At 43.3% G+C, this 20,506-nt stretch overlaps 1 protein-coding gene across 1 annotated transcript in view; it reads right to left on the minus strand.

The window, feature by feature from the left end:
• Positions 1-272: 272 nt before the first annotated feature.
• LOC115072913 (reticulon-2-like) overlaps positions 273-20,506 on the minus strand; it is a 40,258-nt gene continuing 20,024 nt past the window's right edge. Inside the window, exons 5-7 of the mRNA XM_029570909.1 lie at positions 13,202-13,248; positions 12,357-12,415; positions 273-3,189 (exon numbers count right to left, since the gene is read on the minus strand). Coding sequence (XP_029426769.1) covers positions 3,147-3,189; positions 12,357-12,415; positions 13,202-13,248 — 149 coding nt within the window. The 3' untranslated portion in view covers positions 273-3,146. The remainder of the gene's footprint in view (positions 3,190-12,356; positions 12,416-13,201; positions 13,249-20,506) is intronic.

Consider the following 20,506-nt stretch of genomic DNA (forward strand, 5'->3'; position numbering starts at 1 on the left):
CTACATAAAATTGGCAAACAGTGTAACTTCTCTAATGAAGAAGAGGCATGAATGCAAATTTTTAATCCAAAGATTAATTTTGCAATACCTAAAGCCATCTGATGATCATGCTTGGTAACCTAGATATAAAATGCTAAAATAATCAAGTCTAGATAGCACAAAAGCATGAATTAAAGTTTGAAGACCATGCTCACTTAGAAAAGGTCTCACCCAGCAGATATATCATAAATACAAAAGGAAGTATGAATCACAAAAGAATCTGATGAGAAATATGAGTTTAGAATCAATTTTAATTCCCAAGGCTGTTCCAACATCCTTCAAGAGAATGTCTGTGCCAGCCGTTTAAAGAACGATGTTCATAGGAAAATTTTGTCTGCTTATTCACAGAGCTTCTGATTGCTGTGGATTAACTTTTATTTATGAATAACAAAGCTATTGTGCAATGTGACCTAAACACTAGTTAAAGTTACCTTGTTTATTCCTGCCATCACCATAGACTGGGTCATCTGTGAAAAAAAATGTTATATAACCTAATGCTTGAATTAAAGTGGCAGGGGGAGCCAGATAAAAATTGAACAATAAAGGTGACAACTCTAGGCCTACCGATCTTGGAGCAGAGGACATTTCAAATTCTCATTGTTGGTGCACAAGCACCGAGATACCTTCTACTAAACAGACAGATCTATATGATAAATCGTCTCCAAAAGCCAGTCTTTATGGTTCAAAACCTTTCCATGTGTTGGGAATTTTCCAGTCATTAGCTGCATGCCAAAAGACTTCTCACATATATTAAGGCACTCTTAGGTGCTTGACATCAGCTGGTCTTCGACTTTGCATGCTCTAGTGGTACATATCCATGGGTTATGTATAGGGCTCCCTGTTGTCCATCTGAAGTAGGACAGCACTGCTAATGACAACACAGAATGTGCTTTTCTCCTGCTTGGGTTCTCAGTCTAGAGGACCAAATTGTGACGGCCAAATTCTGACTGCTGGGTCAAGCAACCAGATTGCTTTGGATGATCCAGTTCTAATATATTTTGGGATCTATAGGCTTTTAGTTTCTCAGTGGAAACAACTTCTGGCTTTTGGATTTTTAAAACTTAGAATGATGGTGGCGATGATGCCGCATCTAATTCTCATGCTTCTCTTATAGCTTCAGATAGCACAAACTCTTCCAGAGTGCTCTGCTAAGAAAATGGAAAAGACCAGGCCTGAACCTTGGAGCTACCTTGGGAGATGGAAAGGGTCTAGGCTTGCTTATACTAGCACTATGAACGAACATGAGAGAAATGTCTCAAAATACAACAGTGAGGTATATTAATTTATTCCAAGTGATGTTCCAATATTACAGTAAGAAAAATTAGTGGGAAAGGACATTTACCCTAGAGGATTAAGTTTTAGAGATGTAAACACTGTAAACCAACCTGCTTCCTCAGGGAGACCAGTGGTCTAGTACAGGTTTGTTTTTTTATTTTCTTGGCAAAGCAGTTGGGAACTCAGGGCCCACTTTTTCTACCAGGAAAATGCTAGAAAACAAAACCCACCATGCTTTGCTTTCCAAGTGTAATGAAAACTGGGCAAGAAGGGGTGACCAGAACATGCCAGCATCACTGTAGGGGTGAGGTTGTTAAGTCCTGTTTGATGACCATCCCAAAGCCTTCTGGGTTGTGTAGAGTCAGAAGGGTGGAACCACGCATCAAAAATTCTTTGTGTGAAAGTTTAAAGCATAAAAGCATAGGCTAGAGATTTACTAAGGTCAAAGTTAAATTAGGCAGAGCAGATGGGCTTTACAGTCCTTATTTGCTGTCATATTCTCTGCTTCTGATCTGGACCTGTGGACACTAATCAAGCTTTCCTAGAGGAAATAAGGGGTGTAGAAAACCCTGACATATGAAGAAGCAACGGAAGGTTCAGGATCCAGGTCGTGAATTAGTATAGGTATCAAGCTCAGTCATCGTGGATATCTCGAAGAGCTACGGTTGCTGTAACTGAGCCAGCCACCAAAGTGTGGCCTACCTCCCATGGGCAGAGATGAGCTCAGTCCCACAGAAGGAGGTGAGAAGCAGCAGAGCTGAAGTCACAACTATCACACTGCTGATATTTCAAGGTATTTTCTTCTCCCACCCTCCATGGTAAACATCCAGCACCATTTGTAATGAGAAATGCCCTATAACTCCTGGAAAAGGGAGCTATAAAAGCAGGACAGATTCAGCTGGTTCAGTGAGACTCAGAGCTGGTTTGTAAACCTCAGCTACAATTGAGGGGGGGGGGGGGGGGGGCGGGGACGTGCACTGGAATACTAAAATTTGACATCTGGAGACTCATGGGAGTTGTTAAATTGAGTCATGGGTCAAACTTTTGCCTGTTCTCAGCCATAGGCTTTTTGGGTTTTAACTTAATGTAACTTTAGTCTGGACAATGATCCCATATATAAAAATTTCTCTTCCTCACTTCTAGCAGTTCATTTTAATGATTAATGATTTAATGCAATTTCCTAGTCTTTTCCTCATCTCCAGGGCCTATTCATGCATATTGCACTGCTGTCCTATCCCTCATCTCTCATTGAAAAACTAGAAACAGTGTTAAAAAGCAAGATTAAGGAATTAAGTCAGCAAATCTATCTGGCAGCTTCTGCTTGTCTCTGCACTTCTCTGCTATGTGAGCAGTTTAGAGACGGTCCCTTGTTGCGCTTCCCTTGCCTTTGTCAGTAATGGTGGTCCGGGTTGCATATGACATGAAGATAAGCAGGGTTAATGAGAAGAAATTACGCAATGAATTATCACCAAGAAGACGAAGACTGGAAAGGGGACCCAACTGGCTTCATGTCAACTGGATAGGGTGGGCCAGTCCTGGTTTTGCCCCATTGCATCTATATAGTAAATGACGGCAGATAAAGACCAAAATGATCCATCCATCTGCCCAGCAAGGTGTTTAGGATTGTAACCACCCTTTGCAGGTTACCCTACTCCTTCTGTTTGGGGTTGAAGTTACACATTCTCCAAGAAAAGTAGGACTACAGTTCCATACATGCAATGGGGGTGAAACACTGAGTCAGCTGGACACTCTAGGATTAGGTGTGCAGAGAGGAGGGGTAGGAGACAGATCCTTCTTGCTGTTGGTGGCTCCTGGATAGAAGAGAAGGGTTCTCATTCTTCTTTGGGTTTGGCGCTGGGGATCTTTGCCTGAATCCTAAAAGATAAAGCAAGGAGTGGAGACAGCATTAACCTAGCTCTAATTCCTGGACACACAAAACAAACGTACAAGTAGGGCAAGCAGTCACGATAGGAAAGGAAGTGTAATGGGAGAGTGGGATTGCGTTGGTGGAAAAAAGGATATTAACTTGGGCCCGAGATGACTGGAAAAGCCTGACCTGGGTTGCCATCACATTCAGATAACTTTATTGGCATGGCAATCATAGTTTCAGAAACACCACAGCTGGCAAATTGAGCTTGCACTTGTCACAGAAAAGCAGCAACATCTGGTGAGGAAAGTAGTTCCATAGACAGCAGGATGAATTAGCCATAATGCATGGGTGATATCATCTGAAAGCGCTGACATGGACCGAGTTTTCAGAGCTCAGTAAAGACATTACTGAGCATGTACAGGAGTTCCAGTGTGCGCATGCTGCCTTGGGAGCCCCTCACTCTCTTCCAGAGCTTATGGTTTAGTGATACAGTTGACTCTCCACAGAGGCAGGAGGATATTAAGTATGGCTAATTCATTCTGCTTTCATTGGAGAATCATATTTACAAGTAAGCAAACTTGCTTTCTCCAACAATACGCAGGCATGAATTAGCCGTAAAGAGTGGGGAGTCTCAGGATGAGGGTTGTATTGCGGAGCAATCACTTAAATCAATCTGGCATACCAGTTGGAGAGTGGACTACTGAGTGAACAGGCTTGCAGAACTGTCTCCTCAGGCCATACTCTCCAGACAGCAGTGGACCAAGTAGCAGCTTTGCAAATATCCTCAACAGAAGAAGCCCTGAAATGAGCCACTGAATTTGCCATGGCTCTCACTAGAGCCAGCTAGTGCATAACAATAAGTAGCACAAAGGCCTGATTAATATGGAGCGCAGATATTACTTTCAGAAGGAACTTGGGTTGAGTTTCTGAAACCACCCTATTGTGAAAAAACTGATGGCATGGTGAATATGAAAGAAGAGCTGATGTTCTCTCACTCTTTGTGCCAAAGTGACAGCCATGAGAAACAACACTTTCCAGGTGAGAAACTTCATATCAACTGTCTTGAGAGGTACAAAATGAGGTTTTGTGAGTTGGAGAGAGATCAGAGCCCCTTCCACCTTCTTCTGATATACTGCAACGGCGCTAAGATGAACTTTGACTGACAAGGTGCTAAGATCTGAGGCAACAGGAATAGAAAAGATACTGAACAAATCCATCTGACCTTAGGAGAAGAGATCCAACTGGTTGATTCTACACCATGTTAAGAACCTCTTCTACTTGAAACCTTAAGATCTGGCTAAAGGTTTCCAGGAGGAAATCAGAACATCCTCTAGCTCTTTGGGAAGGAGTAAAGAGTCTAGTGCATGTTCAACATCCTAACTGTGAGGGCCAGAGATGGTAGGTTCAGATGGCAGAGTCTATCATTCTCCTGTGTGATAAGAGTTGGAGACATTCCCAATGGAACCAGAGATTGAATTCTCAGACTGACAAGATATGGATACCACACTTGCTATGACCAGGTTGATGATATGAGGTTTATTCTTGCCTTGTCCTGAAGAACCATTTGGACAATCCTGGCGATTAGAGAAATTGATGGGTATGCATAAAATAAACCGACACTCTAGTCTAGCACAAAATTTCCCCAGTGACTGAACAAGATGTCCACAAGCCTTTGATCCAAGGATCACCTGTGCAATTGTAACACTCTACTGAGCTGGTCCAACAATGTATTCTGGATTTCTGAAAGGTAAGCGACTTGGAGATAGGCATTGTGTTGTTCTGTCTATGACCAGATTTGGAGAGCCTCCTGGAAGAGGGCATAACAGCCCGTACCTCTGTGCTTGATTATGTGAACATAGCCACTTGACTGTCCATCTGAATCAAGATTCTCTTTACCGAAAAAATGTGAGAATGGCGATGAATGGGCATATATACATAAGCATCTTTCAGATCCAGAGCACTGTGAAGGAGTGTATGTTTCACCCTCCGTTTAGCCTGGTCCATTTAAGCCACAGACAGGAAGGGAGCTCTGCTCTGAGGGTGTTCTCCTTAGAAGGGAATAAGAAGCTAAGCCCAGGGAGAACACAGGGTCCCCAGGGAAGAGAAGGAAGTGTAAGGAAGGCTAATACTACTGAACTATGAGTTATATTGCTGTCTTTATTTTGTGAACTGCGAAGGTAAGCAGAACTGCTCCTGTTTTCTTTTTTTGTTATTAGTTTATGAGAGAACAGCCAGAGTCCAGGCTGAATCCATTCTCTGGTTAGCCCACGCCCACTCAAGGTGTCACAAGCACACAACAAAACCCTTGGTTGAATAAACCTACTAAGGAGGGCTTTAAACTAGGGGATAGGTGAACAAAATCCTAAGGTATGTAAAAATGGGGAAAACAGGCAACATCTGGATAGCAATGTACATAGTATGGGAAATAAAATGCCGGCTCTAGAGGCAGTCATGGAAGAAACTGTTTTGGATGCAGTGGCTGTCATAGAGATGTGGTACATGAAAACCATGACTGGGATATAGTTATACTAGGCTACAGTATATTCAGGAAGGACCAGGTAGAAAGGAAGGAAGGAGGCATGGCACTATATTTAAAAAAATAATATTAAAGCAACAAAATTGCAGGGCTTATGAGATAAGGAGGAGGCAATGTGGGCTAATCTGGAGAGAAGAAATGAAACATCTAATTATAGTGGTGTAATACACAGACCTCCATCACAGATAGAAGAAATGACTAGAGATTGAATGAGGATATTCACAGAATTACTATGAAAGGGGAGGTGCTATTTTCAATCTGCTGGCTGTTGATTGGGACCTCTTGGCTGCAGTGTCTTCCACAAGCAGGGAGATTCTGAATTCTCTCCAGGGAGAACAGTTCTGATAACAGAACCCATATGGAAGGGGGCAATACACGACCTGGGGCTTACCAATGGGGACAGTACCTCTAATGTTGTGATGGATGGTCAGCTGACATGATCACCAGGTTCAGTATTACAGCACAGGAGATAAAGGTACATTCAACGGTGAGGGTCCTAGACTTCAGGAAAACTAACTTTTCTAAAATGGGGGAGTCCCTCAAGGATTCATTAACTGGATCAGAAAATTTAGGGCAAGTACTAAAAGGAGATATTATAAGGGCCACTAATCTTTTTGCTAGGAAAGTAAATAAAGGGAAGAGGAAAATGAGGCCGGTATGTTTTTCTAAAGCAGTAGCTGAAAAGATAAGGGAGAAAAGGTCAGCGTTCATAAACCACAAGAGATCAGAGAAAGAGGAAGATGGGTGATGATATCTAGAAAAAGAAAGAGAAGCTGAGAAAGTAGTCAGGAATGCGAAAATTCAACTTTTTAAAAATATGTTAGTGATAGCAGGAAGTGCAAAGGTGGCACTGTGAGAAGCAGGTGAAGAGGAGGAATATGCGGAGGCTGTTGAGGAAAAAGTGAAATTTGGTGTTCACTGTGGAAGGGACTGGAGCAGGACCACATAAAACAAACACAAAGAAGACTGGAAGTGAGGTAAAACTAAATTCTTTTCAGAAACGTATGCTCATAAAGAGCTAACTAAATTTAAAGTAGATAAGGCGATGGTGCCAGATGGGATGCATCCAAGGGTACTAAGGGAGAGAAATGTTGGCATCTTCGCTGGCTGACCTTTTCAGTTCTTCTTTAGTACTGGGAAAGTTCAAAAGGACTGGAGATGGGAGGATGTGGTCCCTATTCATAGAAGTGGAAGTAAGGAGGAGACTGGGAAATACAGGCAGATGGTGAGCAAATTAATGGAATTGCTGCAAAAAACAGAGAATAGTGCAGATTCTGGAATCCAATGGATTGCAAGATACGAGGTAGCAGGGTTTTACCAGAGTTAGGAGCGCAGTAGATATAATGTATTTGGATTACAGTAAGGCCTTTGACATGGTTCCACACAGGCAACTTATAAAGAAACTGAGTGTATGGGCCCTAGAGTGACTGACTGGGTTAAAATACTGTTCTGAGTGGGAGGTAACAAAAGGTAGTATTAAATGGAGTTCATTCAGAGAAGAGGGGATTTACTAGTCATGTGGCTCAGGGCTTGGTCCTTGGATTGGTTCTTTTCAACTTTTCGTGAGTGACATTCCAGAAGGAATATTGGGAAAGGTTTGACTTTTTGCAGATGGTACTAAAATCTGCAACAGGTTAGACAGCCAAGAAGATGTGGAAAACATGAGGCGGGATCTAGTGAAGCTAAGATTTAATGCTAAAAAATGCAGAGTTATGCATTTAGGATGCAAAAACCCCAGGGAAAGGTACAGTATTGAGGGTGAAATTCTTGTAAGCATGAAAGAAGAGCGAGATTTTGGGGTGATTATATATGATAATCTTAAGGTGGCCCAACAGATGAATAAATCAATAGCAAATGCCAGAAAGATGCTTGGCTGCATAGGGAAAGGAATGGTCAAATGGGAGGTGATATTGTATCTGTATAGGTCTCGGTTCCAGAGGCCACAGCTTCTAAAGGATATAAACCACTGGAATCGATGCAGAGAATAGCGACTAAAAGAATCAGTGGTCTTCATTCTAAAGCATATGGAGACAGACTTAAAGATATAAACTCCCCTAGAGGAAAGGGGAGATAGGGGAGATATGATATATATATGTAAATATCTCTAAGGTTTCTATGCAGAGGAGACAAGCCACTTTCAATGGAAAGGAGGCGCTAGATCAAGGGGTAATAGGATAAAGGTGAAAGGGGGTAGACTCAGGAGTAATCTTGAGCTTTTATTTATATATGTTTTTTGTTAGCCACTTAGGATTACCCAGATAAGCGGCATGCAAATAATATAACGTAACACAGGAAATATTTCTTTACAGCTATGACGGTAGATGTATGGAACAGCCTCCCATTGGAGGTGGTGGATAAAAAAAAACAGTATTTGAATGGAAAAAAGCATGAGAAAAACAGAGGGGATCTCTGAGGGAGTGAAGCTAAATTAGTTGGGCAGATGGGCAGACTAGATAGGATGGACTTTTTGGGCGACCACGTTTCTACGTTAATCGTCTGGAGGGAATTAATTTGAATCCTCTCCCGAGCCATGGATTGATGCGGTAGTTGAACTACCCCACAACCTGAGGAGGCCGGGACCCTAACATCCAGGCTATCAGATGACACAATGTCAGCCTCTGCCACGCTCTCAGGTGCAGGTCCTAGAGGAGCATGAACTGGAATAGCCACAGGGTCCACTGGGGTTTGAAGAAAATGAAGAAGCCTGAAGACACCTGTCCTTAAAGCCTTCTCGTTCCTAACACTCATGGGCAGTGTCTTTGTCAGCTTGTCCAAAACAATGAGTATCCGAATTCTTCCAGAGGAGAGGTTTGCTAAGGCACCACGTCCATCTGCTGAACTAAAACGGACTCAGGAGCCGGCACCAGAGCAGCGGGGAGGAGGGGGCAGTGGCAGATCCATGCTTGCAGGAATGTGAAGGGGAAGATTCCTGTCCCAGTTTCTTGAACCGGGAAATCGAAGACACCTTGCTCCTGGATGAGTGGCGGCTCTGCTACTTAGCCTCAAGCTAGGTCAAGGAGCTCCTACCCACCACAACCCTTCTTAGGATGTACCCCTTTCTAGTGCAGTACTGATGCACTCTTGGGGACATCTGACCACAGCTGTAGCAGTTGTGATCCAGGCCCAGGCAGTGACAGCAGATGGAGTGCGTATCCATGATGGACATCCAGCACCGACAGATGCAGGCCTTGAAGCTGCTAACTCTGGGCTTCTTGGCCTTGGGCTTTTCCATATTCTTTCTTTTTTGTACAACTTTAAACTTCTGTTTGAGGGGCTACTGAGGCAGTGGCAAAACAGAAGAAGCAATGAGACAAATAAGTGCATTAATGCTAAAAAAAACCAAACAAACCCCAAATAAGTAGCTCAGAAAAAGAAATGGTGAGGGAGTCACAAGGCAGTGCATGGGCAGGAATTCCCGCACCTGCTCAGTAAACTCTTTGCTGAGCTCTGAGAGCTGCATCCATGTCAGCGCCATCGGATGACACATTATGGCTAATTCATGCCTGCTTGCTGATGGAGAACTATGGATATAGCAGCTGTGAAAAAAATCTTTAATCAGCCATAAAATCCCTGCAGGCAGAGGCAGGAAAGACGGAAATGAGCTGAGCAGTCTGACCAGTTTCTGTGAGCCAGAACTCAAGCTCAGACCACTTTAGTAAAGTAATCTTAATTAAGAAGCCAAATTGTTTCACAGCGTAAGCTTAGAAGAACTTTAAAAGTGATAAGTAGTAGTAGTGTTTGCCACGGATGTTGGTTTATTATCTGGCTGTTCAATCCTGTTCTTTATTTCTTTGAGGTGCACTGCAGTCCTATGCAGAGAATGCTAAAGGTCAGGATAGGACAGGGGTGAGGTGCACTGGTACATTTTTTTTTTGGCAATGCTCCCACAGTGCATCCGACACCACCCCTTTCCACAGCTCATACCCTAAATCTCTTTCAGCAGGGTGAGAAACGCCCGATTCTCATCCTATGAAAGTAAATTCTCCCCACCAGCAATCTCTTCCTTCATAAACCCCTCCCCAGCTATACTCCCTTTCTAAACATCCCCACCCTCTCCCCATTCCCAGCTAAGAACCTGCCCCAGCTCCCTCCCCAACAATATGTTCCATCCTCCCTGCCCCTCCCTTCTAGCTGAAGTCCCCACCCTCATTCTTTAACCCTTTAGCCCCCTTGGCCTGCTGACCCATCAGAGCCAATTCTCAAAGAGCTACTGAGTGCAAGGCTAGGCAGTTATTTTCACCTCTCACTATTTAATTGGCTATAATATTGCTGCTCAGTGGTTCATTCAAATTACCCCATTGAGGGGGGGGGGGGCAGGGAGAGCTAAGATGGTGATGTGACGATGGACTTGCTTCATTCTGCTTTTGCTGTTTTCCTGAGTAATTGGATTCCTACTGTTTCTGGCTCAAGATGTCTTCCAAGAAGAAGGCTAAGTTATGTTTTCCACCAACCACAACCCTGACATCAATGTCTCAACAGCGAATGGAAGTCTTCCTGGGAAAAGGTCTGGAGATAGCGGGGGCAGGGGATAACTCCGTTGCTGTACTGAGCAAAGGGGGGGGGGGGGCTCGATCTGGCTGGATCTGAGTTTCTCTCAAAACCCCCTCCCCCCTGATATGTGTGCCTGAGCTTGAGATCAACATGGAGACGGCAACTGATCCAGAATCCTTTGCTATCTTAGCCTTTCTGGCTATGTGAACTTTAAATGCCCTACTGAGCCTGACCTGGAGGAATTCCAAGGACACCTGGACAGCAGTTGAAGCTGGCGACAATTTGTGATGCCTAATTATAAGGTCACAAGAGCAGAAGGCAATGGTCAGAACCTCAGGCTAGAATGTCCTTACAGGGGCATCTGTAAACACAGCCTAAGATGTAACAATTGCCCTGAGCAGCAAGATTTTAACAGAACAAAGGATTAGCTAAAGAGTGATGGTAAATGGGCCCCAACTTGGAGAACTGGTCAGGGTAATGTAGGGATACTGTATCATGCTGTTGACATGACAACCTATGTAAATGATACTCCAGGTGGTCACGCAACCTAAGAATTTCTGACCTAGTACTGTGTTTGTATTTTATCTATAAAAGAAGGATCAGTTCATGTATATAGACGAGATGCTGGTGGTCTGTTTGTCAGAGAAACGGCATCCAGCATCTCCCAAGAATACTTATATTGCTCAATAAAAATTAAACTTTCTACAAAATCTAAGTGTTCTTGTACCCATGGAGAAGCGTCCATAAGCGTGTTTGGTGTATAACACCGCCCCCTGACTCTGTCCTGCCGGTGTTTCATCCTCAACATCGGAGCTCTGTGCTCAAGTTGTTGCGTTGAAGTGATGCTGAGCATCAAGCTGTTGGAGATGGAGTTGCTGCGGGAACCGAAGGAGGAAGAACAAGCTTAGAGGAACCCAGCGGGGAACTGTCCGCTTCTTCAGAGGCTTCTCAGGCTTGTGATATCCAGCCTGAAAGTACTGTTATGGGCTCCTTCTCTCTTTTGCCAGCTTGAGATCGCTTGTCCCTATCCACCCTCGTCATACCCCCTGTGGATACAAGGGTCTTCCTTGTGGTCAGTCTTAGTTAGACTGGACTCTTCAAGCTCAGCTGCTTCTGAGGATACATCTGCTTTAGGCAGGGGGAGGTCTGTGGATTTGGTTGATAAGAGTGTAAATTTATCTTATTTATGCCTTTTCCTTTATTTTTCTTACCTTTTCCTTTTTACCCCCCTCTCCTTTTTATTTGGGGGCTGTATAGTGTGACTTTCTTTATTTTTCTTGATATCGTTATATTTTATTACATTTACTCAAGCCTCAACATTTCTGTAACTAGGTTTTCTTGTGGAAGCTTATCAAACGATTATAAATAAAAAAATGTTACAAAAATTTACCCCATTGATAACATAAAATACACCTCAACCTGGACCGATGATCCAGCTCCCACTGCATGCATATGTGCCCCCTTGCAGAGACCAGACCCCTCCTCTCCTGCTGGCTGATACAACAATGGCTTCTGGTCCCCCTCCTGATCCTCCAAATCCCCAACGCAGTGAGCAAAGGTGCCCTGCATTTTCTCCCCCAAACATCAAGCTGTCTCCAGGCACCCATTCCCTCTGGAATCTGCACTTCCAAATTTCAGAGGACCCCCGTTTCACCAGCAGGATCGGTGCCAAAGCCTCCTGCAAGTGCAGCTGCTCACTGTCGAATGAGGCCATCACCATGGGAGACCTCTGCTCACTGGGTGGGGGGAGTCCAGTGCTCCTTTCACGTTCAGGTGGGGAAATAGGAGAAGGGAGTCAGAAGCGCCCTTGATGTTGGAGTGGGGGATCAGGAGGCGGGTCAGGAACCATGATTTTCACTTCTGGGATTGAAGGAGGTGAGTCGGATTGAGGCCGAACTCCACTGGGAAGGGGTGAATGGCCCAAGTCCCACAGAAAAACTAATTTAGGACCAGATACTCCAGTACCTAGTTTTGGGCACCTAAGTTAGGTGCCTAGTACTGAAAATCAGTGCCCCCCGGGGCTGCTCAGAATTTGAATAGCTAAATTTATCCTCTTAGCCACAGTACATTTTCAAATGCACTTTCCTAACTCTATATCTAGGCAGCTAGATAGCTTTGAAAATTGACACCATTGTGGATACTCACTTTTCCCGGATCCGACTGAACTGGTTCCTCACCAGCCCCACATACTGGTCAATCTGTGCCTGTAGGACAAGAGGGAAAGAGAGAAAGACTCAAAAATCCATATCATTGTCCCAAAGGTTTCCTGACCTCTACCTTCACAGCACCTTGAACGGGAACTCACCTATCAGAGCTCTGACAACTGTGTCACCTGGTGCTCATTCTCCCCAGCACTATCTGTGCACAACGCCTCTCCCAGTGCCCACCTATTTACCTTCACCCTTGTTCTAGTCTATGGCTTCCCCAAATTTTGTTCTTTGGATTTTATTATGCTTAATTACATTTCTTCACACGGCTTGCTTAAGATTTAAGAGGGAGATGGTCGTTGCATGAAGACAGAGGAGTCAATGGTCACATCTGCATTTGAAACAAACTTTTAAGAGTGGGCACGGCAGACAAAAAAATTATATCTCAAATATTACTTGGAACAGAATAAAGCCGTCTCCTAGAGTGCGGTTTCACAGACCCCAACCTGAAAGCTAAAGACCCCGCTTCTGGCTTACACACTCAGGTGGGTTAATCCTGACATCTTGGGGACATTCGTACAACTTCTATTGTACAAATTCCATGTCACACTACGGAGTGAATATTCAAAGGAGTCACGCGTGTAAAAGTCGCATATATCGTAGCAATGTTCAAAAGCCCATTTACGCATGCAAAACCTTCTATGGAGTGAATTTCCAAAGGCATTATGCATGTAAAAGTTGCAGTTTTCAAAAGCCCATTTCTGTGCATAGAAGCTTTTGAAAATTACCCCTCGAAGCGCTGAAGTGGTTCCGAGCACGTCCAGTCCATGTACTGAGACTCACCTGATGCTGCCTGTACAGTAGAGGAAACGTAAATGCATTTATCACACCTGCAATCACAGAGGAGGAGGAGGTTAGAGACGGATGTGGGTGAGTTTGTATGTATGTATGCATATTTATTTATTTACAAGAATTTCTAACCCCCACTTATAGCAAGAGTTTGAGGCGGAGTACATAATGAAATATATTAAACATCAGGCAAGGGCACAAGCTTTGACAAAATAAGCTCCAGATTCACTACGGCTTTTTTCCCATTTTGTGTCTATGTGAATCAGACCCTAAGACAGTAGATACCAGAAAGCATGACATTTGCCCTCCTTGCAGTTTGCATAAAATTAACATAATTAGCCCTTGCTGAAAGCTCATGAAAAAAGATACGTTTTCAGTGCCTTCTTAAAGGACGAAGCACAGGCCAGCAAATGCAAATTTTCAGGAAGGGTGTTCCAAAAAATTGGGCCAGCTACCAAAACAACTTCCAGAAACCTGTAGGTAGAGCAGTAACTTACTGGTTGTGAGCCCTGGAAGTCAGAATTCAAATCCCACTGCTGTTCCTTGTGACCGTGGGCAAGTCACTTCACCCTTCACTGTCTCAGGTACAAACTAATCAGGGCTGGCGTAAGGGTATTAGGTGCCCTAGGTGAACCTTCTCCCTTGCGCCATCCATCCCAAGCCCAAACACAGAAGTAAAAATTATACATTTATAATAATAGATTTTACATGAAAAGGACATTCAAAGTATCACTTACAGCAGTGCATGTAAGTATAATATACATGTTGTATTTTAACCAGAAAGCCCTGCTGAAAGGCAATAAAAACCTACTTGGAACTCATATGGTATTAGACCTATTGTAATGTGTGTTGGGTGTAGGCTTGGTAGTCAAAGCCATGAGTAAAGTTAATTACAATTACAATATAGTAAACCTCCCATACTAAAACAGCACTAAGTACCAGCACTCAAATAGTAACAATCCTACCTATGAAAAGGAAGCGCTGTAAATATTACATCAGGCCCTAAAATACCAAGACACCTCCTATTAGAAAACAGAACAAACCTAGCTGCTATAGAACCCTACACAGAAACTACACGCTAGCAGAATACCTCAAGTTTGATCACACATGAACACAGACAAAACCGCACCAAATACAGAATAAAGAGACTATGAGGTAAAAATTAGAAATGTGAAGACTGAACACTGAACTGGAAACCATGACACTAGATTCTGGATGCAGCACAACAATGGGAAAACAGAAACACTGCCATTCTCCATAAAATATCAAACAATAAAATGAAGAAAAATAAAACATCAATAATAGTAAAACCATACTAGTAAAAGGAATATTTAAAAACAGCAGACAAATAGAATGACACCCAATAATTAAAAACTCATACAAATAAAAAAAAAATGTTCCAACTACAAAACAAAAATTTAAAAACAGCGCACACATCAAATATTAACAACCAATGATTAAAACTAACAAAGATATGAACTGAACCACTCACCATACCTGGCAACATTTGATTTCCAGATGCCCTGAGATTGTTGTAGATTAGCTGATGGGGTGGGAAACAGGGATGGTTGCGCACAAAGGGGCAGATTTTAAAATGTACATGTGTGGCCTACATTTGTGTGCGCTACTCGGTGCGCACAAATGTACGCCTGATTTTATAACATGTGCACGCAGGCATAACTTGTGCGTGCCAGCCAACTGCCGGCACGTGATCCCCCGGCCCAGCGGCCTTGCATAGGCCTCTGGCCATGCCCCTTCCCCGCCCCCGGACCGCCAATTTTTTCAAGCCCCGGGACTTACACGCGTCCCGGGGCTTTATGCGCGCCGCCGGGCCTTTTGAAAATAGGCCCGGCACGTGTAACCCCCCTACGCATGTAAATCCTCCTGGATTTACGCACATAGGGCTTTTAAAATATGCCCCAAACTTTTTCCTTTGTCTCTCATACACACATAAATAATTATACAAGTTCGTTCTCTCTCACACACAAACACACACAGGCTGTTCCACGTATGAACACCCTACCACACACACACGCGCACACACACACACACACACACACACACATGCTCTGTCGCTCTCACACCCTCTCTCCCTCACATACACACGCCCTCAATCACTCAGACAGGCCCCCTCTCACACACACACACAAACGTAGATTCCTTGCCTCATTCATACACGCACCCTCTCACAGGCTCCCTCCCTCTTTCTCTCATTAACACCATCATTTTTTTGTACACACACAATCCCTTTCATTCACACACACATCCTCATACAAGCTCCCTCTCTCTCTCACTCACGTACATATTCCCTCATAGAAGTTCCCTCTCTCTTATCTGTATTTATATTCCGCTTTTCGCACTTTTTTCAGCGCTTCAAAGTGGATTACATTCAGGTACTAGAGGTATTTCCCTATCCCCACAGGGCTTACAATCTAAGTTTGTACCTGAGGCAGTGGAGGGTAAAGTGACTTGCCCAAGGTCACAAGGAGCTTGGGCAAGTCACATATACACACACACCTTCCCCCTCTCTCTCTCTCTCTCTCTCATATATTGCTTCATACAGACACTCTCTGTCACTTGCACACACAGGCTCCCTATCTCTCTGGCACATACACTCTTGCACAGGCTACCTTTCTCTCACACACACACACACACACACATATGCACTCTCACTCCCTTACACAGGCTCACTCTCTCTGTCTCACACACACACACATACACCCTTCCAAACTCTCTCTGGCTCATAGGCTCTCTTAGTCTCTCCTTCTTCCTTCTGCAGGCATTTTGGCTTTGCCTTCAGCTCTCCCCGGCCTGTCGTTGGTCATTCCCAGGCCCTTTTCTCTCTCTTCTATCATGAGCGGGATGTGCTCCACTTGCAGCCTGCCAAGTCTCTGATCCTCTCAGCGGCAAGCAGGATGGGCTACGCTCGTGGCCCCACATGGCTGCTCTTTCCACCCCCTAATGTTTGGCAACCTAGGCAACTGCCTACTTCATCTAGTGGACACATCGGCCCTGAAACTAATAGATAGATTAGCTACAATTCTCTATAAGCACTGTATATCATGTGATATTAGGGCCTGAAATCCATCCCTATTACAATGACCTACTTTGCATAGTATTTGCATGCAAGAATTTTGCAAAGCAGCTCATGCATACCTAATCCTAGGCTAATAAAAGAATGCAACTGACTTTGAAAAACGTCAGCCCTGTAATTTTATCGGGTTTGAGGGAGGTGTAGTTATTTTCTTGGGGGAGGGACTTTAGTGCGGGTCCCATGGGAAAATTTAATGGGCCAAGTGCTTCAAAATACAATCCCCCAAACTCTCAAATCACCCTGGAGGTCTTTGGTGACCCCTGCCTGCACTCCTGCTGTCTTCTGAGGCAGCTCTGGACCTTCAAAAAGGGAAAAATAACTGTTCTAAAACCACGCCTCTGCTCCTTCCCTAACCCCTCCCTTTATATCCAAAAAAGGACCTCCTAATGTCTTCAATCCCCCTTCCAAACATCTCCCCCCAGCAGCCCCCACCCTCTCCTCTCGGTTCCCAATACTTGACAATCCCTGGGGTTTAGTGGCCCCCAAACCCCACCTTCATCATCCAGCCATATATCAAAACCCTGGGGGGGGGGCACCCCAAGTCCCTATACTCCCACCCCTGGTACCCCCCTACATTAGTAAAGGCTCAGTGGGGGCTAGTGGGGGCCCAGAGTGTCCCTTGCTCTGGGCCTGATTGACATCGTTTTCCAAAATGGCGTCGACCTGACCTTGCCAGTTGAATTAGCAGCGTAACGAGATATGTTTGGGTGATTGCTGGATCCATTAGAGACTTGGTCCTTATGAGATCTATAGGAAGAACAACTTTATACATGACTTTGAAAAATTAGTAATTTGGTATCGTCAGCAGATGGCTGAGTCTTATCCAGTCATACTAATTCCCCCTAAACAAACCTATTGTAGGTAAGAAGAGGGATCCTTTGTTGGGGTAGTTTCGCTCATATTGGAAGGTTTTACAAGAAGATCTCCGTTTATTTGTTTCAACTACAAGAAGTACCTGAAGAATACTTTACATATTGGAAGAATTATAAGACAATTCAGTGAATACGTGTAGTTAATTAACAAGTGCAGTGAAAATAGGAGTAAAGGAGTGGGAGTTTAATGTGTATTAGGGAACTTGTTGTATCTAGGGGTAATTTTATAAGTAAGGTGTGGATGTGGATATGAGTAAGTGTGTTTGTGCAAGGTGTGATTTGATTTATGTGGGATATAAATTTTAATGTGGTCATTTTTTAATTGTAAAATCAAGGGGAATGTTATGTAATGTATGTATTCAGCGATTCTGGGATATATTAATTATATATATGAGTAATAAAAATTTGTATATTAAGAAGCTGTTAATTGAATTTACAATTATTACTTTTTCCTCTATATATTGTATTATAATATATAGACCTCCATCACAGACAGAGGAGATGGATAGATATTTAATGGAGGATATTCACAGGAGTGCTGTGAAAGGAGAGGGACTGATGCTAGGAGATTTCAATCAGCCAGATGTTGATTGGGACATCCTGGCTACAGTGTCTTCTAGAAGCAAGGAGATCCTCGATTTTCTGCAAGGAGTATTGTTCTGTCAACTGATAACGGAACCCACACAAAAGGGGGCGATACTGGACCTGGTGGTTACCCGCGGGGACAGTACCGCTGAGGTTGTAGCTAATCATCTGGGATCCAGTGATCACCAGATAGTATGGTTCAGTATTAGAGCACAAGAGGTAAAGGTTCATCCAAAGGCGAGGGTCCTAGACTTCAGGAAAATTAATTTTGTTAAAATGGGGGAGTATCTCAAGGAGCCCTTAGCAGGTTGGGAAAATCTAGGGGAAGTAGAAGAGCAGTGGACAAAACTAAAAGGAGATGATATAAGGCAAATAACCTTTTTGTTAGGAAAGTAAATAAAGGATAGAGGAAAAAGAGGCCACTAAGGTTTTCGAAAGAAAGTTTAGCATTCATAAACTACAAGAGAGCACAGAAAGTGGAAGACAGGCAACAATATCTGGAAAAGCTAAAAGAAACTGGGAAAGTAGTCAGGAAAGCAAAAATTCAAATGGATGAAAAAATAGCACTAACAATAAAACAGGAGGGCCATGACTTTTTTTTTTAGATATGTTCGTAATAGAAGGAAGTGCAAAGGTGCCATTGTGAGACTCAAAGGTGAAGGGGAGGAATATGTTAAGGCTGATGAGGAAAAATCGAAATTGCTTAACAAATATTTCGGTTCAGTATTCACTGTAAAAGGGCCTGGAACAGGATCATATAAAATGTATACAAATAAGATTGGCAGTGAGGTAAATATCAGTCAATTTTCAGAACAGTGTGTGTGCAAGGAGATAACTAAACTTAAATTAGATAAGGCGATGGTGCCGGATGAGATACATCCGAGCTTATTGAGGGAAATTAGAGAAGTTCTGGCAGCTCCGCTGGTTGACCTTTTCAATGCTTCTTTAGAATTGGGAGTAGTTCTGGAGGACTGGAGAGGGGCAGATGTGGTTCCTCTTCGTACAAGTGGAAGTAAGGAGGAGGCGGGGAACTACAGGCTGGTTAGTCTAACCTCTGATGTGAGCAAACTAATGGAATCGCTGCTAAAACAGAGTTTAGTGCAATTTTTGTTATCCAATAGCTTGCAAGATATGAGGCAGCAGGGTTTTACCAGAGGTGAATCTTATCAGATGAACCTGCTCAATTTCTTTGATTGGGTGACCAGAGAGTTGGATCAAAGGAGCGTGCTAGGCAGAGTGCACTTGGACTTCAGTAAAGCCTTTGACTTGTTTCCCCATAGAGAACTTATAAATAAAGTGAGTCCTTGGTATGGAACTTAGAACGACTGATTGAGTTAGAAACTGGCTGAGTGGGAGGTGACAAAGAGTAGTGGTAAATGGAGTTTACTCGGGATTGGGGGCATTACTAGTGGTCTGCCTCAGGGATCAGACCTGGGACCGGTTCTTTTCAATATTTTCTTAAGTGACATACTGGAAGGATTATTAGGAAAGGTTTGCCTTTTTGCCAATAATACCATCTACAACAGGATAGGCAGTCAAGAAGGTGTGGAAAACATGACGAGAGAACTAGCAAAGCTCCAGGAATGATCTAGAGACTGGCAGCTAATATTTAATGCTAAAAAAAAGCAGTGATCCATTTAGGATGCAAAAACCTAAGGGAGAGGTACAGAATTGGAAGTGAAGTTCTTTTAAGTTCAAAAGAAGAGCAGGATCTGGGGGTGATTGTATCTGTTGATCTTAAGGCAGCCAAACAGGTGGATTTACTGATAGCAAAAGCCAGAAAGATGCTTGATTGTATAGGGAGAGGAATAGTCAGCAGAAAAAGGGAAGGGATATTACCCCTGTATAGGTCCCTGGTGAGACCTTGCTTGGGATACTGTGTACAAGTCTGGAGACCGCACTGTTAAAAGGATATAAGCCAGTTGGAGTTGGTCCAGAGATTGGTTACTAAACAAATCCTGAGAAAATCTGAAAGGCAATGGCGAAAATGCCAAAATATGGAATCCCTAGAAAAATACAAACACCTATTAACAAAATACCATGAACAAATCAATAAAGCAAAAAAAAACCAACCCAAAAAACAACCAACTACTATGCTAATCAGATTCACAGTGCAATATTTAATTCCATTACTCTTTGAAACAGTTTAAAATCTAATCAAAGACCCATCTTCCTCCATCTCAAATAACTACAAATTTTCAAAGATTTCCTGCAACAAATATGCCACTACTCTGTTAGAAAAAATCAATAAGTTAAAAACACAACTCACCTCCTGCACACCAACTTAAGAACCTGAAGAAAAACTTGGGCAAGCAAAATGGAACACATTTGACATTGTATCAAAAATTGAAATTAAGCAAATCATTACAGCCAGCTACCCACCCACTGGACCCTATCCCCTGCAAACTCCCTGAAAATAGTACCCAGCGTAATCACTCCAACAATCACAACCATGGTCAACCACTCGCCAACAGAAGGATTGGTCCCCGATAGGGTCAAACAAGCTGTGAGAAGCTGTGAGAAGTCCATTACCTGCTATTAAGTTCACTTAGAGAATAGCCACTGCCATTAGCAATGGTTACATGGAATAGACTTAGTTTTTGGGTACTTGCCAGGTTCTTATGGCCTGGATTGACCACTGTTGGAAACAGGATGCTGGGCTTGATGGACCCTTGGTCTGACCCAGTATGGCATTTTCTTAGTATGGCATTTTCTTAACCCTTAAAAATAAAACTGGCAGAACTGACG

Source organism: Rhinatrema bivittatum, chromosome 11, assembly GCF_901001135.1.
Source record: "Rhinatrema bivittatum chromosome 11, aRhiBiv1.1, whole genome shotgun sequence".
NCBI lineage: Eukaryota > Metazoa > Chordata > Amphibia > Gymnophiona > Rhinatrematidae > Rhinatrema > Rhinatrema bivittatum.